At 40.3% G+C, this 25,459-nt stretch overlaps 1 protein-coding gene across 1 annotated transcript in view; it reads right to left on the reverse strand.

The window, feature by feature from the left end:
* The window catches only part of pcdh1a (protocadherin 1a), a 114,287-nt gene that overhangs the window by 11,750 nt on the left and 77,078 nt on the right, over window positions 1–25,459 (reverse strand). Inside the window, exon 4 of the mRNA XM_058627718.1 lies at window positions 22,361–22,580. Coding sequence (XP_058483701.1) covers window positions 22,361–22,580 — 220 coding nt within the window. The remainder of the gene's footprint in view (window positions 1–22,360; window positions 22,581–25,459) is intronic.

Consider the following 25,459-nt stretch of genomic DNA (forward strand, 5'->3'; position numbering starts at 1 on the left):
CTTCAAACACGTTGACAAATGTTTGTAAGTTCGGACATTGGTTGCATAAATGACTGTTTGTCTGTGTGTTTGCAAATTCTGGTTGTGCAGCTAATACATGATCTATCGTCATACTGCCGTGGAGACAAGGGGGTTAATCGTCGAGTCAAATTGTCTATGCAAGGTTGACAACTGAGCGAGAGACCCGTGTTGAAGTTTCGGGCACGTTTCAATGTCTCCTTTTGCAGATTTTGTTCAGGCAAAGCTTCGGGTTGCTGCTGACAGAAGATGATGAGCACACATGTCGGCCACAGGGCCCCCGTCAGGAAGAGCCACTGTAGATGGTTCGGCAGGTGCTGCTACCACTCCTGTCAGTTATCTCGGAGTTCCTTTATTCGAAGACTGCCTTTTGCATCAGTGCATTTGACAAAGCCTGAGCACCTGCTGGCAGATCACGCCACGCACTGGCTCCTCGTATTGAGGAGCCGACGCCAACCCCCCGTAACTAAGGCTTCGTCGGAGTGTGACAAACGCGCTGTTAGATGTGTACGAGTCCAACGCGCTGGTGGAGGAGTGCGATTGAAACGAGGGTGAACGATCGTATGAAAGTGAAATCATCATCTGTGCACTTGTGCGGGGGGGGGGTTTGTGAAATGATTGTTTGGAGAGCCACGACAATATGTCAGACTTACTGGCCAATTACTGACTGGATATTGCACTTCTATACTTAAACAACGGAATATTGATCCGCTCCAGCGGCAGCAGCAAATGCAAAAATACCAACAAAAAAAAAAAAGAAAAGAAAAAGCTTTATGATTATCGTGTAAGTCCACTTTCAAGACTCTTAATCGATGGATTTAGCTCAAACCATAGCAGAATTGCTCTTACAGCTTATAAATTAGACTGCGGGGCAGTACCGGCGTTATTCCATAGGTCAATAATAATTATATAGAAAATAAAAACGACTGGGTAAGCTATACTGATTCACTCAGTCTACACTCGAATATGCTTTGACCACAAAGTTAACTTTGCCTGGAGAAGGAAAGATGTCCACATAGTTTTGCCTGAATCTTTAATCAGAGCAGTCAGCTTCGATAATAAACGACACTACTCCTCCATACGCTGTGTTCAATCTCATATTCATGCAGAGGGGGCTTCAGGGACTCAAGAGTAGAACGTGCATGTTGGAGTCAGAAATGCATTAGTGAGACATCAGCGCCTAAATTTAGACATTTGCATTTGTTCTTGGGCCAGTGTAGCTATTTTATTTAACAGTATTCATTTAAATCAGTTTTGTGGGCCACGGTACAGTTGATATTGAATATTTAGTAGTTTGGGCATCAGGAGACAGTATATTTATATTTTTATTATTCTGTTATGCATGTTGAGCCTCAATAGTAGTGTTCTCTCAAATCCTGTGTTCTCAATGAAGTCAATTAGAGAGTAAGTATATCGTAAATAGCCACCAGGGGGCAACTCATCTGGGTGCAAAAAAACAACAACTCAGTTTGGATGGAAGTCTTTGGTAAAAATTAGCTTCTATTAACCTCTCACTTGACTTATGACATCACTAAATACTTTCCCGAGGAGGTAATAGTCCCAACTGCACGTTTGAGGTCTCCTTCAATAGAATATGATGTTGAGTTTGTAAATGAGGCTCCAATTTAGGAAGGAAGGAGGGAAAATACACTTAAAATGTAAGAATTGCACATGTGAGTGGACACTGGCCACAAAGTAATGATGCATCATTTGAATGTTGGTTTTTTTTTTCTTTAATTTTACCCAATGACAGATACTTTTAACAGTGTTCATGCAGCACAATATGATATATGTGTTATCATTGTGGAAATACTGTATATTGGAACATAGTGCAATATAAATGATGTATTATTACCCATGAACTCAAATCTACTTTTGTATAAAATACAATAAAGTGTATAACCTGGTTGCACCTGTCCTTTCTTTCTTTCTTTCTTTCTTTCTTTCTGCAGCAGAGAAAACCCATGCACACAGTCTCTTTTCGCTCCTCTTCCCGGGTACAGAAAGTTCAGCAGGGGAATTGTCTGGAAGCAGCATCAGCTCTCCGGAGGAGCTTTCGAAGACACACAGGTGAGGAAACTGCCCGGGTGAAGTTAAGCCAGCGTGGAGCATGAAAGCCACCCGCGTCCATTCACCTTCCCCAAAATCCCCCTTTCTCCGGCTAACAAAAATGAATGAACTGCTGCACATTAACAGGACAAACTCGGACTTTTCACGCTCGGCTGCCCCGCGCTTCACAGAAAGCTGCCTCGGTGAATCCATCTCAGACAGCTCATTACAGCTGCCTGCTTCTCATCTAGCACTGATCGCACTGCGTAACAGAGCAATCGGAGGAAATGAGAAAAGGTGGAGTCTGATTTTATATTAACAAAGCTGGGTTTATAGATGTCATAATGGTGAGAAAAAAATGGAAATCTTCATCTCTTCTGCTGGTAGGTGTTTATATGCACCCATACACTGATCTTCCCGAAATGCAGTTCAAGCTGCGCTAAAAAGCTAACTTTAACAGGCTTTTTTTAACTTCTAAATCTTTGTGTTGATAACTGTCTGCTTTATATAAATCTAAAAAATATACACACTATGACAGGGAGCTAAACGAATGATGACACATTCACGACCACCAATGCATACTGAAGAGGGGGCAGAGCAACCTGTACAACCAGGCGAGATATACACTGACCCAGGAGATGAGAGACCATGTTCACGCCTTACATTAATATGCATCGTGGGTCTATGTGTCCAATTACAAGTGGACAGGTCTAAGCTTGTTAATTCACATCTAGCATTAGAATGCATCTCTGCACGTGTCGCCAGTGACAACCTGCGATCAGATCTCTCCCCCACTCTATATGCAAATAAATACTTATATTCCCATTTGTAAAGACCAAAATCAATGTCATTTTTGAAACCATCGGATGCATGAATTCACTTTCTAATAGCGAAACAGACGCCAACGTACTCATTGTTCCAACTTGTTTGACACGCCACTTTTTTTTTAGCTCATCGTCATCATCTTCATCATGGAAGTCCTCCTCTCCAAACTCACACAGCTCATTGTGCCAGAAACCACCTGTCAGTGCATCACCAGCTCGCTGACAGACAGGAAGCAGCAGGTGAGTCTGGGGAAAATCCAGAAACCAGACAGTGCTGCCCCCTGGGATGCTTCAACCCCCCCATCCCCTGTTATCTCAAGGGACCTGTCTCTTAAAAGCTCCCTGCAATTTACAGATAACGCAAAGTCATCTGTCTCATTCAAGACAGTGACGAGTCTGCATACAGACCGGAGGTGGAAGAAAGAGAGCTGGCTCTCTGGTGCCGTCATGACAACATGAAGTTGAACATGCTCACCGCTGGTTAAACTGTGGAGGGACCGTGGAAACTTCAGGTTTCTGGAATTCACGGTCACAGTCCGTGGATGTCCATGGTCAACTGGAAAAAGCACGGCGGGTACTTTCCTGCACCACTGCTGCAGGGCTACACTGCAGTTAACAGCTGTGTCCCAATCCAGGGGCTGTGTTCTTCAGAGGGTGAAGTCCATGAAGGCAGAACCACAGTGAGATGCTCTGGTCCTTCAGTCATGCACTGTTAAAACCCATTCATACTTTTCCACACTTTTTTTTTTGATGGTTCTGTGTTCCATGTTGGAAACAATGAATATAATTAATAATTAATTCATTATAATTCAATTCTCATCCTGTCATTGGAATATAATTATAATTCAATTCAGTCATTCATATTTCTGTCGGGTCACAATGCATCTATTTCAATACATATGTTGAAAAAGTGAAAATCACACTATTTAAGCTTGACTTGTATCACTCTGTATGACACAGAATTGTAATCTCTGTTAAAAGAATTGGCAATTAGATAATTGGGCCAACTGTGGAGAATAATGATCTGTATTTATGCAGCTTTTATCGTCTTGATGACCATTCAAAGCACTTTTCATTATAGTGTTGCCATTCACACACACACACATTCATACGTCTATGCGTAGCATATTTTGCTTGCATGCGCATGGTCACAACTATATGAATCCTAAAATGAGGTTCTGTATAAGTCGGTTGTTTGCCTTTTACATAACAAAGAAGAAGAAGGAGCAGCAGAAGAAGCAGAGGTGTGTGCAGAGATATTTGGAAGAAAAAAAACAATGGCAACCAAACAACAAAAGGGTGAAGAACTCCTGTGTTTGATTTGGCAGACAAAGAGACAATTTAATGTTTGACTAGTCAACAAGAATAGGACCAGAAATAGGGAATAAAGTATACAATGCTCTGCAAGTACACATGGTTATTGTCTTCTTCGTTGACATTTTCTCCACCAAAGACTAAGAAGTGGAGCATGGAGCTTGTATTGTCAGTCTAAGTATGCATGATCACACAATCTGTGCGGGTCTATATTCATAAAACACTTTTCTAGTCTTGATGAGTCACACCTGTTAACACTGGCTGGAACCCATGTTGCGTTCAATGGAAGGATGCATTTGTAGGAGCCGTTAAAATAGCACACACAAGTTGATGACTTCAACTGCATGTTCCCTGGATTGGGACACAGCTACGGAGTCGGCTCTGTGTGCACCCACTCCTGCTTTGTGCCACTCAGATACTAAATAAGACAAGTTCTTCTAAAACACACAGTCAGGACCGCAGAAAAAACACACCAGCGGTGCCAATCTGCCAGCCATCCAGGACTTGAACACCTCACCAGCCAGGAAATAGATCACACCTTCGACACAAACTGTTGTTTTTTTCTGGCTGTTCCAAGTTCCTGCTGTCTGGAAGGCACGGCAGATCACTAGGCAACGGAACAGCGAGACAACGAGCATGTCTCTGCATCTCACATATCATCAGTCTGATGAACATTTAATTAGCCACGTGCATATACACAAACAATCCCTGTGCAATGACCCTGTTATAATCAAACATGTCCTTACCTATAGATTACATTTATATTAGTTTGAAAGGTAGATCATTCTATTTATCTAGCATATACCGACGTGTAGACATGCACATTCACTCCGCGTAACCATACAGTACGTACCCGCTGCACATTTCGTTTTCAGCACCGGTGATTAACTTGAATATAAACATTGTTCTGCTCTCAACTAGACTGGAAATACTAGCGGCGTCTTCGCGTATACAGTATGTTTACCATTCGTTGTAACAGAGAGCCTCTGTAAACTGGACTGTGTGTACTGTCCAGTGAAGCAGAGTCTGATTGGCCGTGCGTTTATTTATGCAAGTTGATTTAATTCGATGTGCCCCCCCCCCCACTACACGTCGACTCCTGTCGTGTGGAGTTGTGACCGATTTCTCAATAGCTCAATAGATTTATTCTCCTTTTGGCCCACAACGTGTAACTCCATTACATATTCTACACAGGTGAGAAAGAAGGTTTAACAGCAGGTGACAGCTCTGATGCTGGGAGTACAGACGGAAATGGAGAAATATGTATTTTTTTTTTTCAAGTTTATGACCAGTATCCTGACAAATGTAGTCTTGATAATTAAACAGCCGGTTTTATCACACAGCCCTTCTCTGATTACAGCATGACATTTACCTGAGGAGTCACTTGTCTATTCCTGTCTCATACCCAAACCTCCTTTCATCTACACCGGCGCGGAGAACTTGTTTCCCTTTGTAACAGCAGACGAGGAAGCGGTGCCGCTGATCCACTGCTTTTATACCATTTATTTATTTATTTATTCTGTCATTTAACACGTTTCTTTTCAGTCACAACGTGTTGTTGCTTTCATTACCGGTTGTTAATCATGAACCCGCCTCTATTTAAAGTGAAACAATAGGTGTTTTGAAGTGGGGGTGTGCGCAGTACGTGCCCCCTGTACCAGACCCTCATTAAAACATGGCTGCCTGAAGGGACACAAGGAAAAACAACTGATTTTAAGCCACTTAACAAAAGGCTCATCTAACACATCTACACCAGCTAAGGTCTATGATAACTTAACAATGTGTTTTTAGAACACAAAACTGAAGCTTAAAACCAGTGTGTGACTCAGGGAGATCTAAAAGAAAAGTCACAAAACAACACATTTTTGATTTACTAATGGAGGCAGCGGTGGATTAACAACTCACGTACCATTAAATCAGTGTTAAATGAATGCATGGTGCGGGGATTTACTGGTTTACAAAGCAAAACAAACTTCTGGTTGGAAGATCAAGATAAAGTTGACTTAAGATGGCATAGATTTGATGAGGTGAGCCTTTTTGTTAATTGGTTAAAGGCAGTTTTTCCTCGTTCTCTGCGCTGCATGGCAGCATTCCCCACATCTGGTACACAACACTGTCTTGTCTACTGCACGTGTGGTTGTTCGAGGAAAACATTTATCACGTATCATATTTTTCAAAGCAAAAAACCAAGCAGTCAGGCTCAGATTGCCATCGCACTACTGTGCAGTCTGATTGCATTTCCAGGCAAAATGTACACGTGCAAGTGACACAAGGAGATAACCGCGGTAAGCACAAGGAGATTTAAATAATACAGTCACAGAAGGTGCATGGGTTCCATGCCAAGTACGGACAAACATCAAAATAATCTCCCAAAGGAGTCATGTACACAGTCCATGCTGTGGCTCAACCATGACCCTGTGGAGGCGGAGCTTTATTTGACTGTCGTGTGTTCTTAGAGCTGCTGTCTGAAAGTAAGCATGCTAACGCAGTCAGACAGAAAGCTGGGAAGAGTCCCACTATAGCTCTCAACAATATACAGCGATGCATTTGGAGCTGGACATTTCAAACATGCAGAAATGATGAATTATGGAAATTGCCTTTTGTGTACAGTGGAGAGGCAACAGTAGAAATCTCTCCCCACATGCAGCTCAACTCATTTTATATCCTCAGCCAGATGCAAGGCTTCTCTGACAAGGCTTTGAAAAAGGGAAGGGGAAGAATATTTCACATGGAATCTGGAGTGTGATTGAATACAGGGGATATTTATGAAAGGAAAATAGGAAATTTCAGTCTTTAAATACTGATTTAAAGAGAAATACAAAACACGGACGGCAGCAGGGGAGGTAATCATGGTGGTTACTGAGGCCAGCGTGACTCCACCGTCCCCTGTTGTTCCTCACTGATCTTTTGCTTTCAGCCGCTTGTATCTGATTGACTTTTAGACGCACTGGCATTACGTAAAAAGGGTCAAGATTCTTGTTATTTGAAGGCGGCAAAAGCCTCCAACAGCAATAATCCTCCAGTACAATCACACCTTTGACCTCATGTTAGCCACGATCCAGGATTTAATGTGTGGGAAGTGAGAGAACTGGCATTTTTGGAAGATCTGCCAAGGAGGTTGTGCTTTCATCGGCATGGGTTTATATGTATGTTTGTCTTTTCACATGTGTATTGCATTGTCATGCTTATGTAAGATGGTAAGCGCTATCAGCTAAAGTTCGATACAGATGTTGAACGTATTCTAGAACCTGTAGATTTGTCTCCAGATCTTTGAAACCTCAGAGTGGTGATTTGCGGCAGGTGCCATGTGTCGTGCTTTCCATCATGCATTTCTCCCCTATATTTCCATTCAAACTGAATTCTTTTCACAACCAGCAGAGTCACCCCCTAGTGCCTATTTAATATAGTTTCCTACTTCCTACTTGGCCAAAGAACGAACCAGGAAGACTCCATCCATTTTTTATATATACAGTCTATGGCTGTCTCACGTATTAAAAGGGCATTAAGTGGCAATATAAATGTTTTATCGCTTTAAAATAACATCAATAGACAGGACATTCCCCACATTATCAGACAATAAAATGAAAATTTAATGAGCTGATGGCTAAATGAGGTCAAGTACATATAGTACAGTGAAGTCTGCAACTCTAGATGTGCATGGTTGGCAGAATTGTAGAGACATTGTTTTTTTTTTTTAACAAATTGGGTACATTCACTGTGCTTTTTGTGACATGTAAATGTGATGGCTGATGAGCTACATTGTTGTTGTTGTTGCTGCTGCTGTGGCTCTCCCACACTTGATTGCTCCAAAGTGGGGAAAAACAGCAAATGTATCATCGCTGTCATTTCTCTCTCTCTTTCTTGATGTATATATATATGCAGTGGGCTGTCAGGGCCAGCAGGGCCTTCTCTAATGGCCCTGACAATATCACAAAAGTATATTTTATTATTATTATTATTATTATTATTATTATTATTTTAATAATCAAATTAATGTGTGTCTGAATTCAATTACTTTTTCAGTATGTTATGATTATATTTCCAGAAAGAATATGGTTATTGTTTGTGAAGCTGAGCTGGATTTTCCTGGATGTCATTAAACGCATCATAGCTCCGTGGACCTGCTCTAGTACAATTGCTGGCCTTTCGTTGAAGCTGCTATTTCCTATTCGGTTATAACTTTGACTGACGTGTGTCGCCAGCCAATCAAAATATGATACGTAGTGACAGAACGCCCCAGGCTCAGTGATGTGTCTGGCGCTAGCCCCCGCTGTTGTCATCAACGACGTTTGAACCTTTGGCGGGTTTTGAAGTAAGCTATGGCCACTGCATTAACACCACGGATCCATCATGTTTCTGATCTCCTTCGTGTGCACTTTTCACGGCGATCGTTTGGAGAAAAGAAGGAAATTATTTCAAGAGGAAGACCTACACCGAAGAGGTACATCATTTCCGGTAGTTCGAGTGTTAATGATAAATTTATAAACATTTTTAGAAGTGGTGAAGACAAAACTCTTGATCATAAATAATGCCGTGGACGTGTGCATATATATATGTATATATATATATATATATATATATATATATACATATATATATATACATATATATATATATGTATATATATATATGTATATATATATATATACATATGTGTATATATATATACATATATATATATATATATATACATATACATATGTGTATATATATATATGTACATATATATACACACATATATATACTGTATATGAAGTGGCTCCATATTCGAAGACTATCTAGCCTGGAGATGAGGTTCACATCAAAGTAGACACTTCGTCAACATGAGTGACATGTGCTGGGGCCTCGCAACATGACCATCTGAGACAGACTTACCCAAAGACGTGAAAGAGTGAAAAAACAAACACACAAACAAAAAAACAAAAAAAAACAAGATTGAATTGCTTTAAATAAAAATGGATCTATGATGGTGACCTGGGAATTACATGACGACTGACAGGCCTGTGTTATGGATGTGCAGTTTGGAAATAAAACAAACAAACAAATAAACCAGGTGATGCCTAAATATCTGGGCTATGACGTGATTAATGATTAATTGGTGTGATTTGGTTCAGCTTGACGCAATCAAATTAATTGAATGTATACATAGAGTACATTTTCAATTACAGATTATAGAACAAGCCACATGGATCACCTCTCGCCTTCAGATACAGTTAGTCTGTAGGCTTCAGAGATCCGGAGACAGCACTTAAAAGCAGATGTGGCCTTCATTCATTCATTCAACCAAAAAAAGAACACTGATTTTCCAAAAAATGCCAGTTCTCTCACATTCTTCCCTCACATTAGATCCGGTATCTTGGCTAACATGAGGTCAAAGGTGTAACTGTAGTAGAGGATTATTTCTGTTGAAAGCTTTTGCTGGCTTCAAATAACAAGAACTTTGACCCTTTTTACATAATGCCAATGCGTCTAAAAGTCAATCTGATACAAGCGGCTGAAAGCAAAAGATCAGCGAGGAACACGGGACAGCGGAGACTTTGCTCTATGTAAATATGTAGATAAGTGATTTTCACTTGGCTTTAGGCATGTGGGAAATCGACTGCATGATGTTGCATGTGAACACAAAGCAGACGGCAAATTAAAAATGGATAATTTTTCCATTTTTTAAACAAACAAAGCAAATATGTCTGTCTTTTCTTCAAAGTGTAGAGAGGAAATTCTCACCCTTTACAGGCTGCATTCCTCTGTGATTTATTTTTTTATTTTTTTATGGCCCTTTAATGGCACTGAATTCTAAGATATCCTCAACTGACTGTGAGAAAGCCTTAAAGCGAGAGCAGCTCCGTTCCTCTGTGACTCACTGGAAATAAGGAAATACATGTCAGCCCCGTACAGTACAATTCCAGTCCCTCAAGTGCTATCCATCATTGAAGGGCAGAACACTAGTTAGAGGGAGGTTCAGCGGCTCTTGGTCCCCATCACACTATGATGGAGAGATGACCCCCAGGGCCCTTTTTCTGATGCTGGCTTGAGCTGCCCGACCAACTGAGGTTGAAGTGGATCTGGCCCCCAGCCAGCATCCATCTGCCCAGTGCACATCGCTCCACCTGTTCTACGAATCACATCTGAGGTAAGACTAGGTAAGACCCACTGAGAGCAACACAGCTCCACCGCCACTTTTCTATTTCTGCCTCCATTAAAGTTTCAACTGAGAACCTCACGGACCTGGGGAGTGGACACTCTGCTAAAAGAAGCTTCTTCTATGGCCACAAGTGACACAAGGCTAATTAAGACATTTTTCTCTCAGTGTCTTTATAAACGTACTTTCAAGGCAGCAATTCAAGCATTACCACCTCCAAACCTGCTGCTTCAGCATGCTGTCGCTCAGACTCACTAGCGTGGTAAGAGGCAGTGTGCTATCCTTTTGTGTGTGTGTGTGTGTGTGTGTGTGTGTGTGTAGTCTTAATACAGAAAACCATCCACTTTTGTTAAAGTAATACATGAGCACATCTAAAGCTTAGGGACACCAGCTTATAGGCAAACAAGCTCACTCATTCATTTTACAAGCTTAGTGCTAAAACTAGATATTGTAGCAGCATTGGTGTTAAAAAGCACTATTTATGGAGCATAATGTGCACTTATATGCGTGCACATTTTCTGCCGGGCCATAATTCAGAACACTCCACTGTTTTCATCCATGTTACATGAAGGCGGAGCGGAGTAGCTCGTGTCGACTTCTATTTCAGTGAAAATGACAAGGGAATCTCTGCTTAGAAATCTTCTACCATGAATGTCTTATGATTTTTGCTTTCTTATTTTTAATAATTCAGGCCAAATCAACATTTCTGTTTTTTTACCCGTATAATGTACTCTCTAGGTCCAGTGTGTAACATTTAGGGTTAGGGTTTATGGCATGAACTGATTTTTGTCTAAGTGTATATTAACTTTAAAGGAGCTGTATGTAAGACATTCTATTAAGTGATCAGAGATTAAAGAAAGAAGTTGAAGTGACATACTGGCTTCACTAATAGCAATAGTGCAGCCAGAATATATTCACAATTCATAATCAAACGTATAGCCAGCTAATTTTGTTTATGTTTACACTGTGAAAAGCGGGTATATGTGTAGATTAGTCTTTCTGATTTGTGCAGGATTTAAGCTTCAAACTATCTGGTAACATCTAGAGGTGGACGAGGGGGAGGAGCAATAACACTCTCCAACAATTTTATATGATACATACGCCTTGTGAAAGTGTTTACATCCTTTCTGGTATGAGAAGGACACCGTAGCTCAATGAAGCACTTGGGAAAGGGAGGGGGGAGCAGCGAGACTGCAGATTGTTACATTCTATAGTCTCACTCAATAATTTAATAAATAAAACCCCCCCAAAAAAACAACTAGTGATTGTATTCCTCCAGTCAGCTGGACATAATGATGAAAGTACAGAGAAATCACTTTAATGTGAGAAAGAAGGTGGTATGAAATCGAAGGCAAGAGGAATCTGGGATCTCTGCCACGCAATAATACGCCAATTCACGCTGAAAAGACAATAAGCCAATTACCTACTCTGCTGTAGCTAATGGTTTGAGCTGTGATACCACGGCTCGTCTCTCACACTGAACCTCTTCAAAAGGTCCGGCCCGTCTGAAATCATTTGACTAACCGCGCAACGTGCGCCTCCAAAGTTTGAGAGGAGGTCGCATTGTTAGTGAGCACACGAGCGGAAGAAGGGGAAATCTATAAGACTGTTATAAGTTGACACATCATCAGTTCCATTTTGGATGCAGCTACATTGCCCCATAAAAGCCGTTCCTATGGTAAACCGTTGTCCAGACTGTCAACGCCTGATTCAGGCTTAGATGGTTTAATTCTGCTCCAGTTAGGCTCTTCCAATGACCTATTTGCTCTAAAATAAAATTACAAACAATCTGCAGAATGAGGGGGTGGGAGGGGGAAAACAGCAGCAGCTGATGTTAGCAGAACATAATGTGTGTGCTAGAATGAGTTCAGGATGGAGCAGATTACTCATGACAACTTGCCTCAGGAGGAAACTAATGAGGACTTTGTTGTTTTTTTTTTTTTTTTGTACCATACAAGAGTGCCAGTCCCATGACCTGTCCCGGCCCCAGTGGTGGCAGTTCCAGCAGTGGCTGGCAGAGGCCACATTGCTGGTACAGGCTGGCATAGACTGCTCCACTCAAAAGTGCAAACAGGCAGGGACTCTGATTGAGGAAACACACACCCTTGCATCAGCAGCACACTATCTTGGCGCCCGGGCAGGAGCCCAAGCTGACACTCGTGGGACAAACAAGCTGACACTTCGACTCTCAGTCTGTGCACCAGATTTCTTCACACGTTTCTGTTTCGAATCATGCTCACGTAGGGTCACAAACTGTGTACTCAAGTCACAGTCAGTTAAGCAGGAATCATTTTTCATTGTATTCACACAAAACGAATTCAGTGGCCACACCGTGCAAAACACGGTGTAGCTGCAGCAAACGCTGACACGCGGTTTCCAGGAAAACACATTTCATTCGTGGGTTTTCTGACTGAAACATGGAGCGAGTGTCTTGGTGATTTGAAATGAGATCAATTGTTTGGCAAAAATGCAAATTAGTGGTTACTAGTGGAAGACGTGGGACAAATGATGTCAGTATTGAACTGGGTTTAAATCAGTATTGTACAAAAGTGTCGTTAAAATTCAACTTAGCAACAAATCTGCATTGTTAACATGGTCATTGTCAATTCTGGCCATGTTGATCAGGTTGTTTATGCTTTTATTTTATGCAATGATTAACCATTATTGAGAATTTTTGCGGTGTTACGTTGTATGAATGTAAATGAGATTAGTTCAATACATACATTTTAGTGATAAGACTAAGGAAATGAAGTAACGCAGACGAGTTGAAGACTTTTGAAAAATGACAAGGGTTCAACCAAGTCAATGGTGTTCACATGTCACATTAAACTTTTTGACTTAACGACAAATCTGCATTTGTCAACATGAAAATTGTTAAAAACTGTGGGAAAGGCCGTTCGTAAAATCTGACACCATCACATGGCGGGGAGGGAAAGGGGGAGGAGTCTGGAACAACGAGATTGCGCTGATTAGACAAAATATAACAGGAAACCGTGGACTAAAACAGCCAGTGGCAAAATATGAACGCAGTAGCTGGTGTTTGACCAGAGAGGGCAGTAGATATGCCAATATTTATCAAAACATGTATAGTTTCAATGCTTTACTCTAAACTGTGAAGGATCAATAAATAATCATTAACTAGAGATTAACACATATACACTGTTTACACCTGAAAACAGTGGTTTAAGTGTGTAGTTACACTTTAAAATTCAACTAAACTCCAAATCTGCATTTTTGAAAAATATTTAAAAAAAAATTCTAAAGGTATACTTTAGTAGAGTCAATAATGTGACAAGGTGTTTTTATTTTATATTGAACTAACGATTCATGTAAAAAAATGTAAATGAAATAATTTATGAGATGCTTCCTGTTGATTTATTAAATCAGTGTGTGATATCAGATTGAGAATTGATGCCATTGTTTTGGTTGAACAAGCTTATTACAATGCATGTATTTTAGTAATATGACTTGAGTTATATGACATGAATATGACATGTTGGTAATGTATACCGCGTGAAGATGTCTTAAAAACATGGTTGCAATATTGACCTTTGCTTGTGAGCAATAAAAAGAGTAACAGTAACAGAAAAATCCTGCTGTGCAGCAGTGATGGCTAAAATGGTGGTGTGCTGTTTGGTACTGATATGGCACACACTGAAAGCGGGGGAAAATCCCTGACAGGAGTTCTAAAGACACGACATGCATCATCTGAGAGATCTAAAGCAGGAAAAAAAAAAAATCAGACGGCATTACTAAAGAACTTCATTATCATGTGAGCTCCAGCTATTCCATTTTATCGCAGCCTCCTCAGTCACCCATATGGCAGTGGGTCCGTACAGGGAGGGAGACACAGGGAGACATCACACTGGGCAGACGGCCACATCACAATTCCTCCATCTGTGGTCAGCTGAGTGTGTGTCTGTGCCTGTTTCCACGCTGGTACCTGTCTTCAACCCACCTGTGTCCTATCAGAGCTCACCCTCGTATCACAGCCAAGACTCCAAACCACTGAGCCCCAGAAGAGTGATTATTGTCTGAGCTGGACTGGACACGATGGGGCTGCCAGTCACACTTGTGTCCCAAGAAGAGACTGATCATTGGTCCCTGATGATTCAGACTTTTGGGTTGTGGGGCAGGTGGAGAGTTGACAATTGCTGGGGCTTAAAATACGAAAGATTGGCTTACATGAAATAATACATATTGTATAAAATCGAAGCTGACTAATTATCTGATATCAAATAATACTCACAATTAAAGTCGGGCAAACGAGTTTAACTTTTTTTTCTTTTTAATTGTATTAAATAGGTATTGTATACAATATTTTACTTGTACAAGTTAAATATTTTCTTACTGTCAGTGTTTAATATCAGTTAACAAAGACGCTCAAAAGCTAGAATCATAAAGCATCATGTTTGGTTCATTAATGAAAACGTCATTTTAAACATAAATACGTACATAAAATGTTGGGAAAATTCTGCAAAAATTTGTTTGAGGACCCAATAAAAATATCCCACGACCCACCTGTGGGTCCCGACCCAGTCTTTGGGAAACAGTGCTTCACACCACAGTCTTGCCATTTTCACATTCACCCACTTATATTCTAGCTATATTATAGCTAGAGCTAACAAAACAGAGCAACTAACAGCGGGAATTCAGTGAAAAACATAAATTCAGAATTTAGGAGGTGTATGTACAGCCTCCCTCTCCCTCCTTTGCTACTATCACTACTATTACTACTATTATAAATTGACATGAAACTCATGAAATTCACGTCTTTTGCATCTAATATAGAGGAGAAAAAATATGAGCGCGCTATTAGATTGCAATTATGTTGAACATGATAAACGTGCAAAATTGTACGCGCATTTTCATATAAAAAGCCGTGAATGTTTCCAGTGACGAACACATACTGTACTGACTTTGACATGACCGCCGCTCAAAAATGCGATCAGTAATGTGTGAAAATACTGACGACGGACAGACGGGACGAAGCGGCCCATGTCTGATTCCACTGTGGAGGACAAATCATGCGTCTCGACAGCAAGCAGACATACAAGATAAGCAGTTTTCATGCTGTCTAAAGCAATCAATTTGAAGAGAATTACAGAGCTCAGTGATTATGATGAGAGTCTATTAAAGTAAAACAGCACTGTAATCAAAATGATTTAGCGATTTGGGGCGTGGTAGAACACCCACCAGGACTGAGAAACACACACACACACATATGCACATACACACACACGCTGCCAAGGACATTAAAATGACTTACATTCATTTCCTGGAGAATTAAAAACATATACTTGCTTAACACTCCAAACCCGAATGCATGCAATAATGCTAAAACATGTCTACAAATTAACTTTTTGTCCCCACAAGGAAAATCAGTTCTCCTAATGTGACTGGAAACAGATCCATGAGTAATACCAGCACACACACACACACACACACACACACACACAGACGCACATCCGCTGGATAAACACCTCTGATGAGATCAACCCTCAGCTGAGCGATGTGCGTGCATATGCGCGCGAACACGAGAGTGAGAAATACACAGGGGGGGACAAAATGAAATGGAGTGCACTCTAACACTGCCTGAAGATAAGAATTAGAGGGAGAGGAGGAAAAGAAAAAAAAAAAGTAGGAGGAGGGAGCAGCTGCTCAGGCATATGAGAAAAGGAAGTCCAGAAATTAATTGCCACAGATCAGGCAGGCGTACATGCTGTAGATCAGGGATTTTATTACCATACTTTGAAAATACTCTTCATTCCAAAAGCACCATGAGGGTATAACGTCAATGTTTATTTCAGTGAAGCAAACAGAATGGTGGCGGCCGCACACGCGCATCCTTTAAAATCAATTATTTTGAATGAACTAATCATATAAGTTATTACTGCATGTAAAAAAAAAACTGCTACTATGCTTCATGAGAGATTATTTTCATTACTTCATTCAACTTTTCAAATCATCACTGACGACACGTTTGTCTTTGAGCAAAACAAATCATTAGCGCGTTGTTTTATTTCTAATTGTTATTTCTCATTTTTTTTTAATGTTTTAATGTTTGTTCTATTATTTCATATACAGTAATTGCCACAGTGCCGTTTTCGCATTGGCTTTAACGACGACCACATTTATTTGTGCATCTTTATCAAGATGAACACAACCAGAAAACGCAGGAAACATGTACACTGAAATAATAATAAGAAAAGAAAAAAAAAATAGCACAGTCAAAACAGAGACAGTTTTTCTTATTTCTTGTTTCAGCACTTTGACGCTTTAGTCTTTCATTTCCTCTTTCCGCTTTTATTGTATTTCTCTTGCTCCCTCTGTAATATTCACATCTGGACTGTTTTATCAGCTGCTTTTTTCTCAAAACAATATGTTTTCACTGCATTAACATTGCTTTTACACATATGCTGAAAAATAAAACTATATCCAACGGCAGGAGTGTCTTTATAACAGGTTGGACACTGCAAGTGTATTAGTGAGTTCGTTTGAGAGTGGCCTTGCTGAAGAAAAATTGTGATTTCATGTCTGTCAAATTGTGTAAATCTTGCATCTTGGCATTTGGCAAACACACGGCAGGTGGATTGCACAGCACGGCCGGCTGAGGAGGAGATGAAAGTCGCTCTTAAATAAAACTTTTATTCTTCTGGACCTTCTTTTTTAAATTCCACTCGCTGATCTAATGTGTATCACAGAGACGTGGATGTGTGATGGTGGATCAGCGCCCCCTGGGTGTCTGGAAGAGGAGAGGGAATCACTTTGGTTTTTAATGCCATGTTTTAAATGCAAACTTATTGCATATGGTGATCCTTACTCCAGCAGGTATTCACTATGAACAAGCCTCGATATTTATATCCCTAATGTGTTTGTTTCCAAGAAGATGTCCTCAAACATGAAGTCTTCTCGCTGTTTTGGTCCCAGAGGAGCCTTAGATGATCTTAACTCGGGTCTGCCAGATGTGGTTGTTTCAGTTTTTATACTGAAAGCTTTAAAAGGGTGCTCTGGGATATGCTGGATGTGGTGACTCCAGCAAAAACTCGCAGAGCTGTAGAAAAACATCAACGCCAGTGGCCTAACACGAAGTTAGAAGATCATTCTCAAAATTTGGCATGTTAGCAGTCTGGGATGTCTGCTCCCACGGCTGCCTACGTTCAATGTGAATAAGAAGAAGAATCCAAGATTGTTATTTGATACTGTTTCTCAGCGCACTCAAGATAAGCATCCAGACTCCAAGACTAACCTGAGTGAGATTATTGGGGTCATTGTCTCTCTAAGTTTGAACCCATCTGCTCGAAATACCACCTGCTCTCTGGACTCTTTACCAGCATGGGTGATCAAAGAGTCAATATTAGGACCGATTGATTTGTTATTGACCCTGAAGACACAAATGCAAAAGCCACATTCGTATTGAGTCTTCAGGGCCACCGTGAGATTCAGACTCGACATCCGCTCTGTTGCTGTTGGACCGTAGCAAAATCAGACCAATCCTTTCACTTTTGGAACACCCAGGCTGAATTATTGTAATGTGCTTCTCTCAGGGTTGCCCAAGAAGAGTTTCAGAGGCCCGCAGATGGTCCAAAATGCAGCAGGTCGTATTTTGACTGGAGCAGCCTCTCTTCCCCGGCTCCCTGTCCAGACCAGGGCTGATCAAAAGTGTTGCACCGTCATATTTGTCAGACATGATACATGTTTACGTGCCCACACGGTCTCTGCAAACAAATTCATTATTAAGTCTTGTTAATGTGGGTCTCACATACTTTGCATACTATCTCATTTCAATTTTTGTCCTGACAGATATTGTGATTTGATTTTGAAATATTTGAATTTTCATTTATTTAAACAGGAAGTCCCTTTGATACTGTATATAAATCTCTTTTAACTGGCCTGGCAAAAAGCTTACCATTTTCACTACAGTGTTCAAAGTAACACAATGTAGGATTTGCTCTCTAGTTCCCCCCACAGTTGGTAAACAGTATTGTTTGAAGCCAACGATACCTGCAAACAGTGACCCACGCCTTCTTCAAACACCAATTAAAATTAGCATTAACTATTAGTTAATTTTATACAATTAGTGATAGTGAACTTGACCTCCGCAGGCGCAGGGGCAGTGGGCAGCACTTATCTGCAGTCGGGGGGAGCAATGGCGATGGGGGTGCCTTGGTCAGGGGCAGCCCTAGACCCATGCAGGGATTTGAACTGGCAAACCCTCTCGTCATAAGCCCAATTTATTTCCTCTTGGCCATGGGTTGCCCATGCCAGCTACAGTAAATTATACAAAACTAACCCTGATAAAAAGACGACAAAAGAACGACTGCTTTATCACTCCCTTCCATGCGAGTGACGTACATAACAGCCCGCTGTGTGTTATTTGCTCAGCAAAATAGCCCATTTCCATTCGTAGGTATTACACACCGTAAACAAAAACAGTATGATAGCATTTCCTTGTTTCAGTCGTATGTAATTACTCCAATTGTTTGTTTGACCATTCATTTTTAATCGCCGGTCGCTGTGGAGAAGGTAGAAAGTCTAGTCTTCATTTCAATACTTAATGCACTGCAATATAAATTTGCTAACCTCATAGAACAATCAGAAACGTAATAACTTGCCATTTCCATATACATATTGTGTATTTTCTGGTTGCATTATAATAATTATTCATGAATAATTATGTTAGTCATTAAAGCATTCTTACTGAAACAACTAATCTAACTGTGTTGTTTCCTAAGACTTTAACGGCAGATTTTATTGCTTTAACCACATAAACCACTTTGTTCGTCCAAGTAAAGTGTTTTATAAATATTGTTAAAGAAAGTGTGCAGACTGCCACCACACCGGGAAGTCCAAAGAGACAATGAAGAGTGATACTATAATATTAGCAAGCAGCTAAAATACAATGAATGATGAGTTATCATGCTGCTGTAGGCCACTCTCAGAAATAAGACTTGGACACCATCACAGTTCAATAAAACACACATCTATATCAATATTTCATGGTCCAAATGACGCAGACTGACAGTCTGGGCTTCATCTGTTGAGTTTTTATATCCAACTTCAATTGAATGACACTTCATGCTCAGTTGACCAGTTTTTGCCTGTCACTCATCTTCATTGCAATGAATAAAGCTCCGCACCAGTACATCCCGTCACTCAGTCACTCACATGCTAGAAAATAAAATAAAAAAAAGATGTCACATCACTATTCAGGTGGCGCTAGGGAGGAGTACCTCTGTTTGGTTTGATTTTTCTGTCTAATCCCTCATTTTATGTGGCATCGCCGCGATCTCCCTGAGGTCAGACTCACATTTTTAATTAGGTCTAGCCTCAGTTTGCAGTTCATCTTTTGCATCACTCGCTCTCTTCTCCTTCTCTCTCACTGTCTCTCTCTGCCCGATGTGTTCATCCTGTGGGCTTTGCCTCCGTTGTCAGAGTCTCTTCGTCCCAGCGCGCTCTCGCAATCTAAAATCTCCCCCCCATCTTGTGCCATCTTTTCATTCTCTAACTGCTCCATCTTCACTCACAATCTTGCTCTCCTGCTGCTGACAACAAAGAGCACACTGTCTGGAAAAAAGAACTGTGTTGTGCAGATGGCAAAAACACAATAAACAGTTACAATAGCAAAAAAAAAAGAGAAAGAAAATGCATATTTGGCACACAGTGAGTGAAGGAAATGAGACAACTCTTGACTTCTGGTTTATGAATACACAGCCTGTATTTGTGGAGACTATATAACCAGTCCATACCTTTTTGTGCTTTTTATTTTTTTCTTTGGGGCTCCACCTCCTCACAGTAGCCAGTGCTTGATCTAATCAATGCAAACTATATGAAAAACTCACAAGAGGCTCCACAGCAAATACAACATAAATAGAAGTAAGAGACGGGTACTGTATAATACACTACATGATTAATCAGACATAATACACAGACTGTGTCTCTCCGTAACCTGAAAAAGAATCAAAAGGAGCTCTTCCTCCGGTTTTCAGTCTCAACTGTATGTCGAATTTCTCAAAAGTGCCTCACGTAAACACTAAAAAGTAGATTTTGCCACCAGGGAACCTGAAGCAGCAGCCTAATGCCCGGTCCCATTTCTCATTATTACCCGTTATAAGGGGTAGAGGTTAAAATCGACCCCTTAAATCATCAAGAAAGCACATGCTACATAAAATAAAATAAAATGAAATAAAGAAAATGAGGGGTTTTGTTTGTAGTTAGCATGGCTACACAACATGCTAACCAATGTTATCTTCAGACCAGTAACGTTACTTTCCGTCATCTATCAAATGCTATTTGGATATTTGACAGGATTATTTGTCAAATGTCGAATTGCTTCAGTGCATGAGAGCTAGTGGAAACAATGCAGGGTTCACCGCTAAGAGGAGCAGCTAATGAGATAAACTCATCACACATGTAGGCCACTCACAACTAAATGCTGGCTGCTGAACAAACCTTTTAATTCAATCTTTTTTTTTAATATGATTATGAATAGTCACATTAACTGATTGACTTTTTACAAATAACACAAAAAATCAAGTATCCGTGCACATCCCTAACACCTACACCTGGGGGAAGAGCGATCTCCATTACTGACAGAGCGTACGCGTCCTGTTCTATGCACACAAACACAACACACTCCCCTCCTTGAATAATGGTGTCACTAATTGACATAAACAAATAAACAATAAGCACTCGCAATAGAGATGAATATGCTAGCTAATATGATCCGCCACGATTGTCTAGCATGAGGCGATGCATCACCATGCAAGACACTATACTAATAATAGAACTTTGTCATCTGCTGTTTTGGCATGACAGTGACACATTTTAGCCTTTGATACGGCAGCACTTTTGCGACTGGGACTGAGCTTGAGACTGAAATAGGCTTTTGTTCCCCCTCTTCAACTTGGGAAAGAAAAAAAGGCGTAGAAATCGCTCCGCACTCGGAAATCTACTGTTCCATTGACAAGAGATGAATCTGTGTCTTTTTCACTCAGACTGTGACAAAGTTAACTGTCAGCGTTGATCAACAGCTCTATCAAGTGTCACATGCCACATTTCATACAGGGCAGAGAATGGCAATACTCCATAGGTATTCACTGGGGAATTAGTGAACGTTGCCCAAGTTTGTTTTCAATAACACTCATAAAATAAGTGGGAATTAGTTTCGAGTTTTCTATGGGTGCAAATAGTTTTTTTTAAAAATGTTTTGGGGGATTTTTGCCTCTGCTTTAAACTAACAGTATACAAATATAAAGAGAGAGACTCAACGTGAGTGGTGAAACATTACCGTGTGAAAAGGTCCAATCCAGAGAGTGGTGCAACGCAAAAAAAAAAAATACCGTAATCACTGGAAATGCACCATGTGAATCGCTTATCATCGTGTGTTACGAGGCAGGTAATGAATTATGTCTGGCAGCTTAAGGCAGCAGAAATTTGCTGGCAGTTGCAGAGCAGCTGCAGTGACTTCTCTTTGTCTACTATGGACCTGCGCTTCGACCATCAGTGGTCAGCCCACAGATTGATGCTCCTGCACACCTCAGCTTCCACCACAACTTGGGTCGAAAGTGGAGGCAAAAGGAAATGCCCAGAGTAAACGCGGTTGTTGTCTGCACAGATGTCATGGTTTTGGATTTATTTAGAGGGCAAATGCTTCATTAGTTGGGCTTTTTTTTTTTTTAATTAGCACACTTGTGAGAGAGGGTCATTAAGGATGCCTGACAGAGGAGCTGCTGATGAGGAGGATGAAGACGCTGCTATACCTCTAGTCCTGCTGATACAACACACACACACACACACATGTCCACACAAAGCACCAAGCCAAATGCAGATCTGCTTAAAAAACCACCAGCATTCCACACAGTCATTAACAAACACAGCATTTTTCACAAAAGTGCAAATAGAAAGAAATCCGCCAGACACACACACACACACACACAATGACAGCTTATTAAGTCTATTTCCATTCAAATGTGTGAAAAAAAAAAAAAATAATAAGAGAGGGTAGACATCATACCATTTTCTGGGTGTTCAGTCTCTCCGATGCTTCCATCTGGAGTGGTCCTCTCGTAGTGGTCCTCAGGCAGGGTCAGGGGTCCAATGCGAGGACCAGATGATGACTTGCTGCTGGGTGTCTCTGATTCCTCCAAGCCACTGTCATAGTAGCTGTGTTGAGAGGCATCCTGCAGGTCCTGCACGGGGTTGGTGGTGGAGAAGGTCACCCGCCGATGAGGATGCTGAGGGACACAAAAAATATGTATCTTTTAAAAAAAATAAATAAATGAGGACAGACTCTTTCACTGACGCACACACTTTTAAAAACAAGTGTGTTGGATTTTTCTGGCCTCCTTAAGTTCGCTCTTGAAAATCGGAAAAACAGTGTTAAATATTAAACAGCCTTAAATATTAAATAGCATTTTGCACTATTATTATTATCCTGAAGATTATATGAGGTGGACCTACATGAACACAGTGAGGTTATGGACTCAATAATATGAGTGCGCAAATTAGCTCCAGCAGAAATTGAATAAAGTGATAAAGTTAAAAAAAAAACCAACAACATACCATATTAAAAGTAGCTGTGCCAAAGCACATTTTCACTTTTAAATTTAAATATGCGACTCATATGAAGAGTTATATATATATATACATATATATATGAAGTATTTCATTTTTAACTAATCCTGACATGTAAAAACTGTATGTGATATCATCTCATCCCATATTAACCAACATAATAACTTAGCAGGTGTTATTTCATGGTACGACGTGTGAAGATGTCTATTTATGCAGTTCATTTTCCATCTTATCAAGAGCTCCAGATGGAAGCGACGTATATTATGTATTGGAGGGGGCAAAAAAAAATCCACGGCGCCATGTGCACTATTTTCAGTAATTCTCTCATTTACACTCAGAACATTTATTTGTAGAGAGAAAGGCAGACTCTTGCACAGAGATGTTCCATGTATGGAGACAATGACGCATCTGTACAGACGTGACAGCAAACATAAGCGAGTGTCAAATGGAGTCACGGGGACCGCCGAATGTGGAAAAAGCGGTTATTGCTATTTTTCGGTCATTATTAGTCAGACAAAAAGTTTCATTTTCTCCTTTTTGCCGCTGGCAAATGAATTCTGATGAATGATTGCCACACTAATCAGTTGCCCCACTGAGCCACTTCCTATCTCCATATTTCAATATTTCGCCACAGCTTTTGATGTTTCAGCTGGTTTTGAATGCAATTAATCTAGGATTTAAATAAGGGTAAGAAAATTAAAAAAAAAACCAGTGATGTTCACTGTTATGCCAACATTAGAATACATTATTAAATCCTGTTCTATCCAATGCGTGATTTGATTACAGAGCTAAGGAGTAGACGAAGGAATTATAAGAAATACAGATGAAAATCTAAATTTGATAGTGAGAGGACAATCATTGGAATAAATCATTCAAGATCGCACCCTTTATCAAATTGAATGGCTTGTAAATACAGTAAGGAGACCATTAAATTTCCTCTACCAAAGATCAGTTTACTAATGGCTACTTACCACTAATCCACAACAGAAAGATGACTCCTCACAGTGTCTACCCTCCGAACACACCCCCCACCACACACACACACACACACACACGGGCACCTCTTGTAAAAGTCAAGAAAGGCACTGATACAGCGGAACAGGCCCGCCTCTGCTGCATGAGTCGAGCCAGATCAATAGCACCAGTCTCTGCTTTCTCCCCATTCAACCACTTTTGTAGCAAACAAATCCACGGCATGTAGAAATCATCACACAGGATCCATCAGGCTTTTTACACCAGACCCTGAGAGATGCTTTTAAGGCACGCGCCGCATGGAACGCTGAGAGACATCAACTCTGTGTTCTTAATACCATTAGTGGGCTTGAACATAGTTCTGGAAACCTGTTCATGTGACCATTAGCTCAGTCATATTGTCTCGCTGCACAGATGCATTTCTTGGACTTTGATCTAAATTATGTTTTTTTGTTTTTTTTTATGTGCATCGTAAGTTTTTCACCCAGCAGTGCTTCTACATTACTGATAATAAATGATTTACAAAGAACAGAGAGAGAAAAGCGCTCTTGGGATTCCATTTCGGGAAATTTAAAGCTGCAGTGCACACAGTACATTTTGAGGATTTATTTGCTTGTTGTTGATGTTATTATTCACGTAACATCTCTCTATCCGTGGTAAATGGTCTGTATTTGTGTATTTGTGTTTTCTAGTCTTGATGAGCGGAGACGCAGCACTTTAAAGCTACAGGAAGTAGGAAAATAAAACACCCGGTTTACTTTTCAGAATAAAACATCCCGTGTTGACACCACATCGTATTTCACTTAAATCACATCATAGAAAGAATCCTTGCAAGGCCGGCGTGCTCCTGTGTCTTCAGTTGGTAGAGATACTGCTCTGTTCGTTGTGTTTACAACATATACAGTGTATTTCCGTGCGAGAAGTACCGTGAGAAAACCTGAATTGGCGGAGCTGTGCGGATCAGAGCGCAACGTATCCATTCTCTGATTCTATCTATCTCTTTGTTGAAAAATACGTAAGCAATACCTTTTATGACTTTGTTCAAATTGAGGGCAAATAAAGGTTTTAATGGATGAATATGAAATCTGTTTTCTTTATTCTTTGATCGGTGCATCATTGCTCTGTAATTTCACACGTGAAATGTATTTGAAAATTAAACGAACAGTACACTGACAAAAATATCTTTTTTATAGCCTTTGCTTTCGTTGCTTTTATTTGTTTTATTTGTTGCATTTTTACTGTTGTAGTGAGACAATTCAAAAGAATCAGAATCACACAATAACAAACGTGCTGTACTTAGAATCATATGTCACTCGGCAACAGGTCGGTTTTCTTCACCCGAAGATATGTACAATATGCGTTGTACGTTTTGAATTGTGGAAAATACCGATACTTTATGGCACAGCTAACGGGGATCATAATAAATAAACAAACATAAAAATAATTACATATGCATGTTATAATTAGATATTTCACATAATTAACAAACCATAGCATGTTTTTAGCATATTTGTTTGACCTTACAATGGGCTAATGTACACCAGACGATACAAAGTGATTGCGTGAT

Source organism: Solea solea, chromosome 4, assembly GCF_958295425.1.
Source record: "Solea solea chromosome 4, fSolSol10.1, whole genome shotgun sequence".
NCBI classification, from domain to species: Eukaryota; Metazoa; Chordata; class Actinopteri; order Pleuronectiformes; family Soleidae; genus Solea; species Solea solea.